The following is a 20,244-nucleotide window of genomic DNA, read 5'->3' as shown; positions in this document are numbered from 1 at the left end:
GGGCTCTCAGCAGCCCCTGGGGGTCAGGTGTGCCCGCGGGCAGGAGGAAGAGGAAGGAGCAGGAAGAGGAAGGAGCAGGATGATGAGGATGGAGCAGGAAGGAGCAGGAAGAAGAGGAAGGAGCAGGATGATGCTGATGATGATGATGATGAAGGTTACCTGTCCCAGGTGTCTCCATCCCCAGGGCCCTGAGCAGCCCCTGGGGGTCAGGTGTGCCCGCGGGCAGGAGGAAGAGGAAGGAGCAGGAAGAGGAAGGAGCAGGAAGAGGAAGGAGCAGGATGATGATGATGATGATGATGATGAAGGTTACCTGTCCCAGGTGTCTCCATCCCCAGAGCTCTCAGCAGCCCCTGGGGGTCAGGTGTGCCCGCGGGCAGGAGGAAGAGGAAGGAGCAGGAAGAGGAAGGAGCAGGAAGAGGAAGGAGCAGGATGATGAGGAAGGAGCAGGATGATAAGGATGATGATGATGATGAAGGTTACCTGTCCCAGGTGACTCCATCCCCAGCGCTCTCAGCAGCCCCTGGGGGTCAGGTGTGGCCGCGGGCAGGAGGAAGAGGAAGGAGCAGGAAGAGGAAGGAGCAGGAAGAGGAAGGAGCAGGATGGAGCAGGATGATAAGGATGATGATGAGGATGATGAAGGCAGCCATACCTGTCCCAGGTGTCTCCATGCCCAGGGCCCTGAGCAGCCCCTGGGGGTCAGGTGTGGCCGCGGGCAGGAGGAAGAGGAAGGAGCAGGAAGAGGAAGGAGCAGGAAGAGGAAGGAGCAGGATTATGAGGAAGGAGCAGGATGATGATGATGATGATGATGATGAAGGTTACCTGTCCCAGGTGTCTCCATCCCCAGGGCCCTGAGCAGCCCCTGGGGGTCAGGTGAGGCCGCGGGCAGGAGGAAGAGGAAGGAGCAGGAAGAGGAAGGAGCAGGAAGAGGAAGGAGCAGGAAGGAGCAGGATGATGAGGAAGGAACAGGATGATGATGAGGATGATGAAGGCAGCCATACCTGTCCCAGGTAACTCATGTTCCATCCCCAGCGCTCTCAGCAGCCCCTGGGGGTCAGGTGTGGCCGTGGGCAGGAGGAAGAGGAAGGAGCAGGAAGAGGAAGGAGCAGGAAGAGGAAGGAGCAGGAAGATGAGGAAGGAGCAGGATGATGATGATGATGAGGATGATGAAGGTTACCTGTCCCAGGTGTCCCCATCCCCAGAGCTCTCAGCAGCCCCTGGGGGTCAGGTGAGGCGGCGGGCAGGAGGAAGAGGAAGGAGCAGGAAGAGGAAGGAGCAGGAAGATGAGGAAGGAGCAGGAAGGAGCAGGATGATGAGGATGGAGCAGGATGATAAGGATGATGATGATGATGAAGGTTACCTGTCCCAGGTGTCTCCATCCCCAGGGCCCTGAGCAGCCCCTGGGGGTCAGGTGAGGCCGCAGGCAGGAGGAAGAGGAAGGAGCAGGATGATGAGGAAGGAGCAGGATGATAAGGATGATGATGATGATGATGATGATGATGAAGGTTACCTGTCCCAGGTGTCCCCATCCCCAGGGCCCTGAGCAGCCCCTGGGGGTCAGGTGTGCCCGCGGGCAGGAGGAAGAGGAAGGAGCAGGAAGAGGAAGGAGCAGGAAGATGAGGAAGGAGCAGGATGATAAGGATGATGATGATGAGGATGATGAAGGTTACCTGTCCCCATCCCCAGAGCTCTCAGCAGCCCCTGGGGTTCAGGTGTGGCCGCGGGCAGGAGGAAGAGGAAGGAGCAGGAAGAGGAAGGAGCAGGAAGAGGAAGGAGCAGGATGATGAGGATGGAGCAGGAAGGAGCAGGATGATGAGGAAGGAGCAGGATGATGATGATGATGATGAAGGCAGCCATACCTGTCCCAGGTAACTCATGTTCCATCCCCAGGGCCCTGAGCAGCCCCTGGGGGTCAGGTGAGGCCGCAGGCAGGAGGAAGAGGAAGGAGCAGGAAGAGGAAGGAGCAGGATGATGAGGAAGGAGCAGGATGATGAGGAAGGAGCAGGAAGGAGCAGGAAGAAGAGGAAGGAGCAGGATGATGATGATGATGATGATGATGATGAAGGTTACCTGTCCCAGGTGTCTCCATCCCCAGGGCCCTGAGCAGCCCCTGGGGGTCAGGTGTGCCCGCGGGCAGGAGGAAGAGGAAGGAGCAGGAAGAGGAAGGAGCAGGAAGAGGAAGGAGCAGGATGATGAGGAAGGAGCAGGATGAGGATGATGATGAGGATGATGAAGGTTACCTGTCCCAGGTGTCTCCATCCCCAGAGCTCTCAGCAGCCCCTGGGGGTCAGGTGTGGCCGCGGGCAGGAGGAAGAGGAAGGAGCAGGATGATGAGGATGGAGCAGGAAGGAGCAGGATGAGGATGGAGCAGGATGATAAGGATGATGATGATGATGAGGATGATGAAGGTTACCTGTCCCAGGTGTCTCCATCCCCAGGGCCCTGAGCAGCCCCTGGGGGTCAGGTGTGGCCGCGGGCAGGAGGAAGAGGAAGGCCGGGTCCCCGTGGTGCCGGATGCCGTAGGAGCTGAGGCTGCGCCCGTCCCGGCACAGGCTCTGCCCGATGATCCAGCGCTGGCACTGCGGGGGGAACCCCAGCTGCAGGTGCACCTGGGACAGACAGACAGACATGGGGGGCTGCAGGTACACCTGGGGGACAGACAGACAGACATTGGGGCTGCAGGTACACCTGGGACAGACAGACAGACAGACAGACATTGGGGGGCTGCAGGGACACCTGGGACAGACAGACAGACATTGGGGGCTGCAGGTACACCTGGGGGACAGACAGACAGACAGACAGACATGGGGGGCTGCAGGTGCACCTGGGACAGACAGACAGACAGACATTGGGGGCTGCAGGTACACCTGGGGGCTGGGGACACACCTGGGGGAACCCCAGCTGCAGGTGCACCTGGGACAGACAGACAGACATTGGGGGCTGGGGACACACCTGGGGGACAGACAGACAGACAGACAGACATTGGGGGCTGCAGGTGCACCTGGGACAGACAGACAGACAGACAGACATTGGGGGCTGGGGACACACCTGGGGACACACCTGGGGGAACCCCAGCTGCAGGGACACCTGGGACAGACAGACAGACAGACATTGGGGGCTGCAGGTACACCTGGGACAGACAGACAGACATGGGGGGCTGGGGACAGACAGACAGACATTGGGGGGCTGGGGACACACCTGGGGGCTGGGGGGATCTGGGAGAAGATCCCAGGGGAGATCCCAGGTGACCCCCAAGTGACCCCAGAGTGACCACAGTGACCCCAGGTGACCCCAGGTGTGACCCCAGGTGACCCCAGTGACCCCACAGTGACCCCCAGGTGACCCTGCTGACCCCAGGTGTGTCCCCATGTCCCCCCAGGTGTCCCCAGGTGTCCCCAGGTGTCCCCAGGTGTGTTCCCATGTCCCCCCAGGTGTCCCCAGGTGTCCCCAGGTGTCCCCATGTCCCCCCAGGTGTCCCCAGGTGTCCCCAGGTGTGTTCCCATGTCCCCCCACATCCCCCCAGGTGTCCCCAGGTGTGTCCCCATGTCCCCCCATATCCTCCCAGGTGTCCCCAGGTGTCCCCAGGTGTCCCCAGGTGTCCCCAGGTGTGTCCAGGTGTCCCCAGGTGTCCCCAGGTGTGTCCCCATGTCCCCCCAGGTGTCCCCAGGTGTCCCCAGGTGTCCCCATGTCCCCCCAGGTGTCCCCAGGTGTCCCCAGGTGTGTCCCCAGCTGTCCCCAGGTGTCCCCATGTCCCCTCAGGTGTGTCCCGTACCTGTTCCTTGAGGGTACCGATGGTGATGTGGGGCTGCACCCGCAGGGTGACGCTGGCCGAGGACGTGGCGTCCTCCACCACCACCGGCATGCTGGGAACGGCAACAACGGGAAATAACAACGGGATAACGGGATTAACAACGGGATAACAACGGGAAAAACAACGGGAAACAACAACGGGATAACGGGATTAACAACGGGATAACAACGGGATAACAACGGGAAACAACAACGGGATAACGGGATTAACAACGGGATAACAACGGGATAACGGGATTAACAACGGGAAACAACAACGGGATAACGGGATTAACAACGGGATAACAACAGGATAACAACGGGAAACAACAACGGGATAACGGGATTAACAACGGGAAAACAACGGGAAACAACAATGGGATAACGGGATTAACAACGGGATAACAACAATGGGATAACAACGGGATAACAACGGGATAACAATGGGAAACAACAATGGGATAACAGGATTAACAACGGGATAACAATGGGATAACAACGGGAAACAACAACGGGATAACGGGATTAACAACGGGAAACAACAACGGGATAACGGGATTAACAACGGGAAACAACAACGGGATAAACAATGGGATACGGAACAGGGCATGCTGGGAATGACAACAACAAGAAATAACAAGGGGATAACAAGGGGATAACAATGGGAAAACAATGGGATAACGATGGGATAACACCGGGATAACACCGGGATAACAACGGGAAACAACGGGATAAGGGAATATGGGGTATGGGATACGGGATAGGGCATGCTGGGAACGACACCGGGAAAACAACAACGGGAAAAACAACGGGATAACGGGATTAACAACGGGATAACAACGGGAAAACAACGGGATAACAATGGGATAACAACGGGATAACAATGGGATAACAACGGGATAACAACGGGATAACAATGGGAAAACAATGGGGCATGGGACAGGGCATGCTGGGAACGACAACACCGGGAAACAACAACGGGATAACGGGATTAACAACGGGAAACAACAACGGGATAACGGGATTAACAACGGGATAACAACGGGATAACGGGATTAACAACGGGAAACAACAACGGGAAACAACAATGGGATAACAACAGGATAACAACGTGAAAAACAACGGGATAACGGGATTAACAACGGGATAACAACGGGAAAACAACAGGAAATAACAATGGGATAACAACGGGATAACAACGGGATACGGGACAGGGCATGCTGGGAATGACAACAACGGGAAATAACAACGTGATAACAGGATTAACAACGGGAAAAACAACGGGAAAACAACAATGGGATAACAACAGGAAAACAACGGGAAATACAATGGGAAAACAATGGGAAAACAATGGGATAACAACGGGATAACAATGGGATATGGGACAGGGCATGCTGGGAACAACAACAACGGGAAATACAATGGGAAAACAATGGGATAACAACGGGATAACAACGGGATAACAACGGGATAACAACGGGATAACAGCGGGATAACAACGGGATAACAACGGGATAACAGCGGGATAACAACGGGATAACGGCGGGATAACGGCGGGATAACAACGGGATAACAGCGGGATAACAGCGGGATAATGGGATTAACAACGGGAAAACAACGGGAAAACAACGGGAAATAACAATGGGATAACAACGGGATAACAACGGGATAACAACGGGATAACAACGGGATAACAGCGGGATAACAGCGGGATAACAACGGGATAACAGCGGGAAAACAACGGGACAACAACGGGATAACAACGGGATAACAACGGGATAACAACGGGAAAACAACAGGACAACAATGGGAAAAACAACAGGATAACAACAGGATAACAATGAGAAAAACAACGGGATAACAATGGGAAAAACAACGGGATAACGGGATTAACAACAGGGTAACAACGGGATAACAACAGGATACGGGACAGGGCATGCTGGGAACGACAACAATGGGAAATAACAACGGGAAAACAACAATGGGATAACGGGATTAACACCAGGATAACAACGGGAAAACAACGGGATACGGGACAGGGCATGCTGGGAATGACAACACCAGGAAATACAATGGGATAACAACGGGAAAACAACGGGATACAGGACAGGGCATGCTGGGAATGACAACACCGGGAAAACAATGGGAAAACAATGGGATAACACTGGGAAATACAACGGGATAACAATGGGATACGGGACAGGGCATGCTGGGAACGACAACAATGGGAAATACAACGGGAAAACAACAATGGGATAACAACAGGAAAACAACGGGATACGGGACAGGGCATGCTGGGAACAACAACAACGGGAAATACAACGGGATAACAATGGGATAACAATGGGAAAACAACGGGAAAACAACGGGAAACACTGGGATAACAACGGGAAAACAACGGGAAACAACAATGGGATAACAATGGGATAATGGGATTTGGGATAACGGGATATGGGACAGGGCATGCTGGGAACAACACCGGGAAACAACGGGAAAAACAACGGGATAACAGGATTGGGGATTTGGGATTTGGGATTGGGGATTGGGGATTGGGGATTGGGATTGGGGATTTGGGATTGGGGATTTGGGATTGGGGATTTGGGATTTGGGATTGGGGATTTGGGATTGGGGATTGGGGATTGGGGATTGGGGATTTGGGGATTGGGGATTGGGGATTGGGGATTGGGGATTGGAGATTTGGGATTGGGGATTGGGGATTGGGGATTGGAGATTTGGGATTTGGGATCTGGGATTTGGGATTGGGGATTTGGGATTGGGGATTGGGGATTTGGGATTGGGGATTGGGGATTGGGGATTTGGGATTGGGGATTTGGGATTGGGGATTGGGGATTTGGGATTGGGGATTGGGGATTGGGGGATTTGGGATTGGGGATTGGGGATTTGGGATTTGGGATTGGGGATTTGGGATTGGGGATTGGGGATTGGGGATTTGGGATTGGGGATTTGGGATTTGGGATTGGGGATTGGGGATTGGGAATTTGGGATTGGGGATTTGGGATTGGGGATTTGGATTTGGGATTTGGGATTGGGGATTGGGGATTTGGGATTGGGGATTGGGGATTTGGGATTGGGGATTGGGGATTTGGGATTGGGGATTTGGGATTTGGGATTGGGGATTGGGGATTTGGGATTGGGGATTTGGGATTGGGGATTGGGGATTTGGGATTGGGGATTTGGGATTTGGGATTGGGGATTGGGGATTGGGGATTGGGGATTTGGGATTGGGGATTTGGGATTGGGGATTGGGGATTGGGGATTGGGGATTTGGGATTGGGGATTGGGGATTTGGGATTTGGGATTGGGGATTGGGGATTTGGGATTTGGGATTGGGGATTTGGGATTGGGGATTGGGGATTTGGGATTTGGATTTGGGATTGGGGATTGGGGATTTGGGATTTGGGATTGGGGATTTGGGATTGGGGATTGGGGATTGGGGATTTGGGATTTGGGATTGGGGATTTGGGATTGGGGATTTGGGATTGGGGATTTGGGATTGGGGATTGGGGATTTGGGATTGGGGATTGGGGATTTGGGATTGGGGATTTGGGATTTGGGATTGGGGATTGGGGATTGGGGATTGGGGATTGGGGATTTGGGATTTGGGATTGGGGATTGGGGATTGGGGATTGGGATTTGGGATTGGGGATTTGGGATTGGGGATTGGGGATTGGGGATTGGGGATTTGGGATTTGGGATTGGGGATTGGGGATTGGGGATTTGGGATTGGGGATTTGGGATTTGGGATTGGGGATTGGGGATTGGGGATTGGGATTTGGGATTGGGGATTTGGGATTGGGGATTTGGGATTGGGGATTGGGGATTGGGGATTGGGGATTTGGGATTGGGGATTGGGGATTGGGGATTGGGGATTTGGGATTTGGGATTGGGGATTGGGGATTGGGGATTGGGGATTGGGGATTGGGGATTTGGGATTGGGGATTTGGGATTTGGGATTGGGGATTGGGGATTGGGGATTGGGGATTTGGGATTGGGGATTTGGGATTGGGGATTTGGGATTGGGGATTGGGGATTTGGGATTTGGGATTGGGGATTTGGGATTGGGGATTGGGGATTTGGGATTGGGGATTTGGGATTGGGGATTTGGGATTGGGGATTGGGGATTGGGGATTTGGGATTGGGGATTTGGGATTGGGGATTTGGGATTGGGGATTGGGGATTGGGGATTTGGGATTGGGGATTTGGGATTGGGGATTTGGGATTGGGGATTGGGGATTGGGGATTTGGGATTGGGGATTGGGGATTGGGGATTTGGGATTTGGGATTGGGGATTGGGGATTGGGGATTGGGGATTGGGGATTGGGGATTTGGGATTGGGGATTGGGGATTGGGGATTGGGGATTTGGGATTGGGGATTGGGGATTGGGGATTTGGGATTGGGGATTGGGAATGAAAGGGACACACTGGGGTGTGGGAACGGAGGGAGGAGGAGGAGGAAGGAAAGGAGCAGGGAGGAAGAGGAGGAAGAGGAGGAAGAGGAAGGAGAGAAAAAGGAAGAAAAAGGAAAGAAAAAAATGGAAAAAAGGAAAAAGAGGAAGAGGAGGAAGAGGAGAGGAGGAGGGAGGGAGAGGGGAGGAAGCATGAGGAAGAGGAAGGAGGATGAGGATGAGGAGAATGACGAAGATGATGATGACGAGGATGAGAATGAAGAGGATTATGAGAATGATGAGGATGATGATGGTGACAAGGGTGACGAGGATGACGAGGACGATGACAATGAGGATGATGACAATGATGACAATGAGGATGATGAGGATGAGGATGAGGATGATGAGGAGGAAGGCCCTCACCTGATCTCGGGGCTGTGTCCGTGCCGTGGGCTCACGCTGAGCTGCACCTGCTGCCGGGCCAGCGCCACCGCGCTCTGCGCCGCGCCCGCCGTGTCACCAACCGCGATGGCCTCGGCCAGACGCAGGGCCAGCTCCTCTGGGGACACCGTGGGGACATGGGGACACCGTGGGGACACCGTGGGGACACCGTGGGGACACCATGGGGACATCGTGGGGACATGGGGACACCGTGGGGACACCGCGCTCTGCGCCGCACCCGCCGTGTCACCAACCGCGATGGCCTCGGCCAGACGCAGGGCCAGCTCCTCTGGGGACACCGTGGGGACACCGTGGGGACATGGGGACACCCTGGGGACATGGGGACACCGTGGGGACATGGGGACACCGTGGGGACATGGGGACACCGTGGGGACACCGCGCTCTGCGCTGCGCCCGCCGTGTCACCAACCGCGATGGCCTCGGCCAGACGCAGGGCCAGCTCCTCTGGGGACACCATGGGGACATGGGGACACCGTGGGGACACCGTGGGGACATGGGGACACCATGGGGACATGGGGACACCATGGGGACACCATGGGGACACCGTGGGGACATGGGGACACCGTGGGGACACTGTGGGGACACCGCGCTCTGCGCCGCGCCTGCCGTGTCACCAACCGCGATGGCCTCGGCCAGACGCAGGGCCAGCTCCTCTGGGGACACCGTGGGGACACCATGGGGACACCGTGGGGACACCGTGGGGACACCATGGGGACACCGTGGGGACATGGGGACACCATGGGGACACCGTGGGGACACCATGGGGACATCGTGGGGACACCGTGGGGACACCATGGGGACGCCATGAGGACACCGTGGGGACACCATGGGGACATCGTGGGGACACCAGGGGTGGCACCCAGAGCCCCCCAGGGCAGGAATGGGGACACTGGGGACACCGGGCTGGGACACTGGGGACACTGGGGGTGGCACCCAGAGCCCCCCGGGGCAGGAATGGGGACACTGGGGACACCATGGGGACACCATGGGTGGGACACTGGAGTGGGACACCGGGGACACCAAGGGGACACCAGGGGTGGCACCCAGAGCCCCCCAGGGCAGGAATGGGGACACTGTGGGGACACCGTGGGGACACTGGGGACACCGGGGACACCGAGGGGACACCGGGGGTGGCACCCAGAGCCCCCCAGGGCAGGAATGGGGACACTGGAGTGGGACACTGGGGACATTGGGGACATTGGGGACACCGGGGGTGGCACCCAGAGCCCCCCGGGGCAGGAATGGGGACACTGGGGACACTGGGGACACTGGGGACACTGGGGACACTGGGGACACTGGGGTGGGACATTGGGGACACTGGGGTGGGACACTGGGGACACCGAGGGGACACCAGGGGTGGCACCTAGAGCCCCCCAGGGCAGGAATGGGGACACTGGAGTGGGACACTGGGGACATTGGGGACACCGGGGGTGGCACCCAGAGCCCCCCGAGGCAGGAATGGGGACACTGGGGACACTGTGGGGACACCGTGGGGACACTGGGGACATTGGGGACACCAGGGGTGGCACCCAGAGCCCCCCAGGGCAGGAATGGGGACACTGGAGTGGGACACTGGGGACATTGGGGACACCAGGGGTGGCACCCAGAGCCCCCTGGGGCAGGAATGGGGACACTGGGGACACCGGGCTGGGACACTGGGGACACCAGGGGTGGCACCCAGAGCTCCCCGGGGCAGGAATGGGGACACTGGGGTGGGACACTGGGGACACTGGGGTGGGACACTGGGGACACCGGGGACACCAAGGGGACACCGGGGGTGGCACCCAGAGCCCCCCAGGGCAGGAATGGGGACACTGGGGACACCGGGCTGGGACACTGGGGACACCAGGGGTGGCACCCAAAGCTCCCCAGGGCAGGAATGGGGACACTGGGGACACTGTGGGGACACCGTGGGGACACTGGGGACACTGAGGGTGGCACCCAGAGCTCCCCAGGGCAGGAATGGGGACACTGGGGACACTGTGGGGACACCGTGGGGACACTGGGGACACTGAGGGTGGCACCCAGAGCTCCCCAGGGCAGGAATGGGGACACTGGGGACACCGTGGGGACACTGGGGACATTGGGGACACCAGGGGTGGCACCCAGAGCTCCTCAGGGCAGGAATGGGGACACTGGGGACACTGGGGACACTGGGGTGGGACACTGGGGACACTGGGGTGGGACACTGGGGACACCGGGGACACCGAGGGGACACCGGGGGTGGCACCCAGAGCCCCCTGGAGCAGGAATGGGGACACTGGGGACACTGGGGACACTGGGGTGGGACACTGGGGACACCATGGGGACACCATGGGTGGCACCCAGAGCCCCCTGGGGCAGGAATGGGGACACTGGGGACACTGGGGACACTGGGGTGGGACACTGGGGACACTGGGGTGGGACACTGGGGACACCGAGGGGACACCGGGGGTGGCACCCAGAGCCCCCCGGGGCAGGAATGGGGACACTGGGGTGGGACACTGGGGACATTGGGGACACCGGGGGTGGCACCCAGAGCCCCCCGGGGCAGGAATGGGGACACTGGAGTGGGACATTGGGGACATTGGGGACACCGGGTGTGGCACCCAGAGCCCCCCAGGGCAGGAATGGGGACACTGGGGACACTGGGGACACTGGGGTGGGACACTGGGGACACCATGGGGACACCATGGGTGGGACACTGGGGACACCGGGGACACTGGGGTGGGACACTGGGGACACTGGAGTGGGACACTGGGGACATTGGGGACACCGGGGGTGGCACCCAGAGCCCCCCGAGGCAGGAATGGGGACACTGGGGACACTGTGGGGACACCGTGGGGACACTGGGGACACCGGGGACACCGAGGGGACACCGGGGGTGGCACCCAGAGCCCCCCGAGGCAGGAATGGGGACACCGGGCGTGGGACACTGGGGACCCAGGGGACACCGGGGACAGGAGGTGACAGCAGGGAAGGCTCCCGGGGACAGGGCCATCTCCCCATCCCTGCGCAGGTGACACTTGGGGACACGGCCGGGGGTGTCCCGGAATTCCCAAAATTCCCAGAATTCCCGGAATTCCTGGGATTACCTGTCTGTGCCAGCCGCTGGCTCTGCGCCTCCTCCGTGTCCTGCTCGGGGTCCCCCGGGGGTGGCACCGTCGCTGTCCCCGTGTCCCCCTCGGTGGCTGCGGGGATGGGGCTGTCACCGCTGGCCCGGGTCCCCTCCTGTGTCCCCAGCCCTGTGTCCCCATCCATGTCCCCATCCATGTCCCCATCCATGTCCCCATCCATGTCCCCATCCATGTCCCCTCCTGTGTCCCCATCCATGTCCCCTCCCGTGTCCCCATCCGTGTCCCCTCCCGTGTCCCCATCCATGTCCCCTCCCGTGTCCCCAGCCCTGTGTCCCCATCCATGTCCCCTCCCATGTCCCCATCCACGTCCCCTCCATGTCCCCTCCCGTGTCCCCACCCATGTCCCCTCCCATGTCCCCATCCATGTCCCCATCCATGTCCCCTCCTGTGTCCCCTCCCGTGTCCCCATCCATGTCCCCTCCCGTGTCCCCAGCCCTGTGTCCCCATCCATGTCCCCATCCACATCCCCTCCCGTGTCCCCTCCTGTGTCCCCATCCATGTCCCCATCCATGTCCCCTCCCGTGTCCCCTCCTGTGTCCCCAGCCCTGTGTCCCCATCCATGTCCCCTCCCGTGTCCCCTCCCATGTCCCCATCCATGTCTCCATATCCCCCGCCCTGTCCCTATGTCCCCATGTCCCTGTCCCCATGTCCCCGTGTCCCTGTCCCCCTGTCCCCCTGTCCCTGTCCCCATGTCCCCATATCCCCAGACCTGTCCCCGTGTCCCTGTCCCCGTGTCCCTGTTCCCATGTCCCCATGTCCCCAGCCCTGTCCCTGTCCCCATGTCCCCATGTCCCCCTGTCCCTCTGTCCCCGTGTCCCTGTCCCCCTGTCCCTGTCCCCCTGTCCCCCTGTCCCCCTGTCCCCATGTCCCCATGTCCCCATATCCCCAGCCGTGTCCCCATGTCCCCAGCCCTGTCCCCCCGTCCCCCTGTCCCCATGTCCCCGTGTCCCTGTCCCCATGTCCCCATGTCCCCAGCCCTGTCCCCATGTCCTCAGCCATGTCCCCATGTCCCCCTGTCCCCCTGTCCCCATGTCCCCAGCCCTGTCCCCCTGTCCCCGTGTCCCTGTCCCCATGTCCCCATATCCCCAGCACTGTCCCCCTGTCCCCGTGTCCCTGTCCCTGTCCCCGTGTCCCCTGTCCCTGTCCCCCTGTCCCCATGACCCCAGCCCTGTCCCCATGTCCCTGTCCCCCTGTCCCTGTCCCCCTGTCCCCCTGTCCCTGTCCCCTGTCCCTGTCCCCCTGTCCCTGTCCCACCTCTCCGTGCCTCTCTGAGGGAGCTGCTCAGCACCGTCCACCACTGCTGGGCCTCGCGTTCCTCGGGGAAGCGCAGTGCCACCGTCCCCGCTGTCCCCTGTGTCCCCTGTGTCCCTGCTGTCCCCGCTGTCCCCGGGGCTCCTGCCGTCCCTGCTGTCCCTGTCCCCGCTGTCCCCGCTGTCCCCAGGGCCAGCAGCTGCAGCTCGTGGCTCGTGGGGCCGCACACGCGATAGGAAACGTCCCGCAGGTCACACTCGGCCAGCGGCTGTGGGACAGTGACAGGGACAGGGACACAAGGACAGGGACAGGGGACAGGGACAGGGGACAGGGGACAGGGACAGGGGACAGGGATATGGGGACAGGGACAGGGACAGGGACAGGGATGGGGACAGGGACAGGGACAGGGGACAGGGGACAGGGACAGGGACAGGGGACAGGGACAGGGGACAGGGATGGGGACAGGGGACAGGGACAGGGGACAGGGACAGGGACAGGGACAGGGGACAGGGACAGGGACAGGGACAGGGACAGGGGACAGGGACAGGGACAGGGGGACAGGGGACAGGGACAGGGGGACAGGGACATGGGGACAGGGACGGGGGACAGGGACAGGCTCGGGTCACCACAGGCTCGGGTCACCTCCCGACCCACTGGGGGTCCCTGGTCACCTTTGGGGGTCCCTGGTGGGTGTGTCCCTGTCCCCTCCCTGTCCCTGTCCCCATGTCCCTGTCCCTGTCCCCTCCCTGTCCCTGTCCCTGTCACTGTCCCTTTCTGGGGTCAGCACTGGGACCCCCCGGCCCCTCCAGAGGGGACAATCCCTGGGGACAATCCCTGGGGACACCGGGGACAATCCCTGAGGGGAAAATGGGGACAATCCCTGGGGACACCGGGGGGAATCCCTGAGGGGACAATTCTGAGGGGACACCGGGGACAATCTCTGGGGACAATCCTTGGGGACAATGGGGACAATGAGGACATTCCCTGAGGGGACAATGGGAACAATCCCGGGGGACAATCCCAGGGGACAATGGGGACAATTCCCGGGGACATTCCTCGAGGGGACAATCCTGAGGGGACACTGGGGACAATCCTTGGGGACAATGGGGACACTCCCGGGGACAATGAGGCCATTCCCTGAGAGGACAATGGGGACAATCCCTGAGGGGACAATCCGGGGTCACAGTGGGGACAATGGGGACAATCCCAGGGGACAATGGGGACAATTCCTGAGGGGACAATCTCTGGGGACAATGAGGACAATCTCTGGGGACAATCCCTGGGGACAATGAGGACAATTCCCTGAGTGGACATTCCTTGAGGGGACACTGGGGACACTCCCCGGGGTCAATCCCTGGGGACAATCCTGAGAGGACAATGGGGACAATCCCTGAGGGGACAATGGGGACAATCCTTGGGGACAATGAGGACAATTCCTGAGGGGACACTGGGGACAATCTCTGGGGACAATCCCTGAGAGGACAATCCCTGGGGACAATTGCCAGGGACATTCCCTGAGGGGACACCGGGGACACTCCCCAGGGACAATGGGGACAATCCCTGAGGGGACAATGGGGACAATCCCTGAGGGGACAATGGGGACAATCTCTGGGGACAATCCCTGGGGACACTGGGGTCAATCCCTGGGACAATCCTGAGGGGACAATCCGGGGTCACAGTGGGGACACTGGGGACAATCCTGAGGGGACAATCCCTGGGGACAATGGGGACAATTCCCAGGGACATTCCTCGAGGGGACAATCCTGAGGGGACACTGGGGACAATCCTTGGGGACAATGGGGACAGTCCCTGAGAGGACAATGGGGACAATTCCCGGGAACAATCCCTGAGGGGACAATCTTTGGGGACAATGGGGACAATGGGGACAATTCCTGAGGGGACAATGCCTGGGGACAATGGGCACAATCCCTGAGGGGACACCAGTGACACTCCCAGGGGACACTCCCGGGGGACAATGGGGACAATTCCTGAGGGGACAATCCCTGAGGGGACAATCCCTGGGGACAATGGGGACAATTCCCTGAGTGGACATTCCCTGAGGGGACACTGGGGACACTCCCCGGGGACAATCCCTGGGGACAATCCCTGAGGGGACAATCCGGGGTCACAGTGGGGACACTGGGGACAATCCCTGAGGGGACAATGGGGACAATTCCCGGGGACAATCCCTGGGGACAATCCCTGAGGGAACAATCTTTGGGGACAATGGGGACAATCCCTGAGAGGACACTGGGGACACTCCCGGGGACACTCCCTGAGGACAATGGGGACAATCCCTGAGGGGACAATCCCTGGGGACAATGGGGACAATTCCCAGGGACATTCCTCGAGGGGACAATCCTGAGGGGACACTGGGGACAATCTCTGGGGACAATCCTTGGGGACAATGGGGACAATGGGGACAATCCCTGAGGGGACACCGGGGACACTCCCGGAGACAATGAGGACATTCCCTGAGGGGACAATGGGGACAATTCCCGGGGACAATCCCTGAGGGAACGACCTTTGGGGACAATGGGGACAATCCCTGAGAGGACACTGGGGACACTCCCGGGGACACTCCCTGAGGACAATGGGGACAATCCCTGGGGACAATCTCTGGGGACAATCCTTGGGGACAATGGGGACAATCCCAGGGGACAATGGGGACAGTCCCTGAGGGGACAATGGGGACAATTCCCGGGAACAATCCCTGAGGGGACAATCTTTGGGGACAATGGGGACAATCCCAGAGGGGACAATCCCAGGGGACACTGGGGACACTCCCGGGGACAATGAGGACATTCCCTGAGGGGACAATGGGGACAATTCCCGGGAACAATCCCTGAGGGGACAATCTTTGGGGACAATGGGGACAATTCCTGAGGGGACAATGCCTGGGGACAATGGGCACAATCCCTGAGGGGACACCGGTGACACTCCCAGGGGACACTCCCGGGGGACCATGGGGACAATCCCTGAGGGGACAATCCGGGGTCACAGTGGGGACAATCCCTGAGGGGACACCGGGGACAATCCTGGGGACAATCCTTGGGGACAATGGGGACAATTCCTGAGGGGACAATGGGGACTATCCCAGGGACAATCTCTGGGGACAATCCTGAGGGGACAATGGGGACAATCTCTGGGGACAATCCCTGGGGACACTGGGGTCAATCCCTGGGACAATCCTGAGGGGACAATCCGGGGTCACAGTGGGGACACTGGGGACAATCCCTGAGGGGACAATCCCTGGGGACAATGGGGACAATTCCCAGGGACATTCCTCGAGGGGACAATCCTGAGGGGACACTGGGGACAATCTCTGGGGACAATCCTTGGGGACAATGGGGACAATGGGGACAATCCCTGAGGGGACACCGGGGACACTCCCGGAGACAATGAGGACATTCCCTGAGGGGACAATGGGGACAATTCCCGGGGACAATCCCTGAGGGAACGACCTTTGGGGACAATGGGGACAATCCCTGAGAGGACACTGGGGACACTCCCGGGGACACTCCCTGAGGACAATGGGGACAATCCCTGGGGACAATCTCTGGGGACAATCCTTGGGGACAATGGGGACAATCCCAGGGGACAATGGGGACAGTCCCTGAGGGGACAATGGGGACAATTCCCGGGAACAATCCCTGAGGGGACAATCTTTGGGGACAATGGGGACAATCCCAGAGGGGACAATCCCAGGGGACACTGGGGACACTCCCGGGGACAATGAGGACATTCCCTGAGGGGACAATGGGGACAATTCCCGGGAACAATCCCTGAGGGGACAATCTTTGGGGACAATGGGGACAATTCCTGAGGGGACAATGCCTGGGGACAATGGGCACAATCCCTGAGGGGACACCGGTGACACTCCCAGGGGACACTCCCGGGGGACCATGGGGACAATCCCTGAGGGGACAATCCGGGGTCACAGTGGGGACAATCCCTGAGGGGACACCGGGGACAATCCTGGGGACAATCCTTGGGGACAATGGGGACAATTCCTGAGGGGACAATGGGGACTATCCCAGGGACAATCTCTGGGGACAATCCTGAGGGGACAATGGGGACAATCTCTGGGGACAATCCCTGGGGACACTGGGGTCAATCCCTGGGACAATCCTGAGGGGACAATCCGGGGTCACAGTGGGGACACTGGGGACAATCCCTGAGGGGACAATCCCTGGGGACAATGGGGACAATTCCCAGGGACATTCCTCGAGGGGACAATCCTGAGGGGACACTGGGGACAATCTCTGCGGACAATCCTTGGGGACAATGGGGACAATCCCTGAGGGGACACTGGGGACACTCCCGGGGGACAATGAGGCCATTCCCTGAGGGGACAATGGGGACAATTCCCGGGAACAATCCCTGAGGGGACAATCTTTGGGGACAATGGGGACAATGGGGACAATTCCTGACGTGACAATGCCTGGGGACAATGGGCACAATCCCTGAGGGGACACCAGTGACACTCCCAGGGGACACTCCCGGGGGACAATGGGGACAATTCCTGAGGGGACAATCCCTGGGGACAATCCCAGGGGACAATGGGGACAATTCCCTGAGTGGACATTCCCTGAGGGGACACTGGGGACACTCCCCGGGGACAATCCCTGGGGACAATCCCTGAGGGGACAATCCGGGGTCACAGTGGGGACACTGGGGACAATCCCTGAGGGGACAATGGGGACAATTCCCAGGGACAATCCCTGAGGGAACAATCTTTGGGGACAATGGGGACAATCCCTGAGAGGACACTGGGGACACTCCCGGGGACACTCCCTGAGGACAATGGGGACAATCCCTGAGGGGACAATCCCTGGGGACAATGGGGACAATTCCCAGGGACATTCCTCGAGGGGACAATCCTGAGGGGACACTGGGGACAATCTCTGGGGACAATCCTTGGGGACAATGGGGACAATGGGGACAATCCCTGAGGGGACACCGGGGACACTCCCGGAGACAATGAGGACATTCCCTGAGGGGACAATGGGGACAATTCCCGGGGACAATCCCTGAGGGAACGACCTTTGGGGACAATGGGGACAATCCCTGAGAGGACACTGGGGACACTCCCGGGGACACTCCCTGAGGACAATGGGGACAATCCCTGGGGACAATCTCTGGGGACAATCCTTGGGGACAATGGGGACAATCCCAGGGGACAATGGGGACAATCCCTGAGGGGACACTGGGGACAATCCCTGAGAGGACAATCCCTGAGGGGACATTCCCTGAGGGGACAATCTTTGGGGACAATGGGGACAATCCCAGAGGGGACAATCCCAGGGGACACTGGGGACACTCCCGGGGACAATGAGGACATTCCCTGAGGGGACAATGGGGACAATTCCCGGGAACAATCCCTGAGGGGACAATCTTTGGGGACAATGGGGACAATTCCTGAGGGGACAATGCCTGGGGACAATGGGCACAATCCCTGAGGGGACACCGGTGACACTCCCAGGGGACACTCCCGGGGGACCATGGGGACAATCCCTGAGGGGACAATCCCTGAGGGGACACCGGGGACAATCCTGGGGACAATCCTTGGGGACAATGGGGACAATTCCTGAGGGGACAATGGGGACTATCCCAGGGACAATCTCTGGGGACAATCCTGAGGGGACAATGGGGACAATCTCTGGGGACAATCCCTGGGGACACTGGGGTCAATCCCTGGGACAATCCTGAGGGGACAATCCGGGGTCACAGTGGGGACACTGGGGACAATCCCTGAGGGGACAATCCCTGGGGACAATGGGGACAATTCCCAGGGACATTCCTCGAGGGGACAATCCTGAGGGGACACTGGGGACAATCTCTGGGGACAATCCTTGGGGACAATGGGGACAATGGGGACAATCCCTGAGGGGACAATCCCTGAAGGGACATTCCCTGAGGGGACAATCTTTGGGGACAATGGGGACAATCCCTGAGGGGACACCGGTGACACTCCCAGGGGACACTCCCGGGGGACAATGGGGACAATCCCTGAGGGGACAATGGGGACAATCCCTGGGGACCATGGGGACAATCCCTGAGGGGACAATCTGGGGTCACAGTGGGGACAATCCCTGAGGGGACACTGGGGACAATCCTGGGGACAATCCTTGGGGACAATGGGGACAATTCCTGAGGGGACAATGGGGACAATTCCCGGGGACAATCCCTGAGGGGACAATGGGGACAATCCCAGAGGGGACAATCCCTGAAGGGACATTCCCTGAGGGGACAATCCTTGGGGACAATGGGGACAATTCCTGAGGGGACAATGGGGACAATTCCCGGGGACAATCCCTGAGGGGACAATCCGGGGTCACAGTGGGGACACTGGGGACAATCCTGAGAGGACACTGGGGACAATCTCTGGGGACAATCCCTGAGGGGACAGTCCTTGGGGACACCGGGGACAATCCCGGTGAGGCCCCGCCCCCCCTCCCCCCCTCCCCGACCCCCGGGGCGACCCCTCGGGCCCCTCCCCCTCCCCTCCCCTCCCCTCCCCTCCCCTCCCCTCCCCTCCCCTCCCCTCCCCCCTCACCGCGCCGCCCCCCGCCCCCGCCGCCCTCAGGCCCAGGCGGAAGCGGCGGCTCCCGTGGTCTCCCGGTGTCACGCTGAGCTGCAGGCGGAGCGCGGCCCCGGCAGCGGTACCGGCCAGGAGGCGGCAGGGCTGGGCCAGCTCCGCCCTCACCGCCATCAGCACCGTGGGGGGAGCAGCGGGAGCCGGGCCCGGCGCTCCGGGCGCCGCCATGGCGGCCCCGCCACTTCCGGCCTCCCCCTCCCGCCCGGTCCCGCCGCGAACGGGGCCGGTTCCGGGGGGAGCGCCGGGAAACGCGGCCCCGAGCGCGGGAGTTCCGGGGGAGGAGCGTTCCGCCCTGGCCACGCCCCCGCCCCACTGTGATTGACAGCCGCTCCCCCCGTCTTTGTCCGCGCCAGCCAATCAGAGCGCCGAGCGCCCCCGCGGTGGGCGGGGCCGCGGGCTCTGCGCTGATTGACGTTGGTTTCGGCCAATGAGCGGCGAGCGGAGCGGTGATTGGCAGGCGTTCTGTCCAATGGGATGGCGGGCTGCGGGCGGTGCTCGGGCGGGGCGGGCGCGGGCGGGGCGGTGCCGTCGCTGTTGCCGTCCGGTGCCGCAGGAGAAGGTCGCCCGCTCGCCCGCTCGCTCCGGGGGATTCCCAGCATCTCGCTCAGCCGCTCCCGCCGTC

At 60.3% G+C, this 20,244-nt stretch overlaps 1 protein-coding gene across 1 annotated transcript in view; it reads right to left on the bottom strand.

The window, feature by feature from the left end:
- SHARPIN (SHANK associated RH domain interactor) overlaps positions 1-19,844 on the bottom strand; it is a 36,627-nt gene extending 16,783 nt beyond the window's left edge. The window contains 6 exon segments of the mRNA XM_058831165.1: positions 2,411-2,606; positions 3,770-3,860; positions 8,616-8,751; positions 11,729-11,824; positions 13,025-13,289; positions 19,581-19,844. Of these exon segments, the coding sequence (XP_058687148.1) occupies positions 2,411-2,606; positions 3,770-3,860; positions 8,616-8,751; positions 11,729-11,824; positions 13,025-13,289; positions 19,581-19,790 (994 nt within the window). The 5' untranslated portion in view covers positions 19,791-19,844.
- Between the last annotated feature and the right edge of the window lie 400 nt (positions 19,845-20,244).

Source organism: Poecile atricapillus, chromosome 2 (genome assembly GCF_030490865.1).
Source record: "Poecile atricapillus isolate bPoeAtr1 chromosome 2, bPoeAtr1.hap1, whole genome shotgun sequence".
Lineage (NCBI taxonomy): Eukaryota > Metazoa > Chordata > Aves > Passeriformes > Paridae > Poecile > Poecile atricapillus.
The sequence above is the reverse complement of the archived record's forward strand: the minus strand, read 5'-3'. Positions and strand labels throughout refer to the sequence as shown.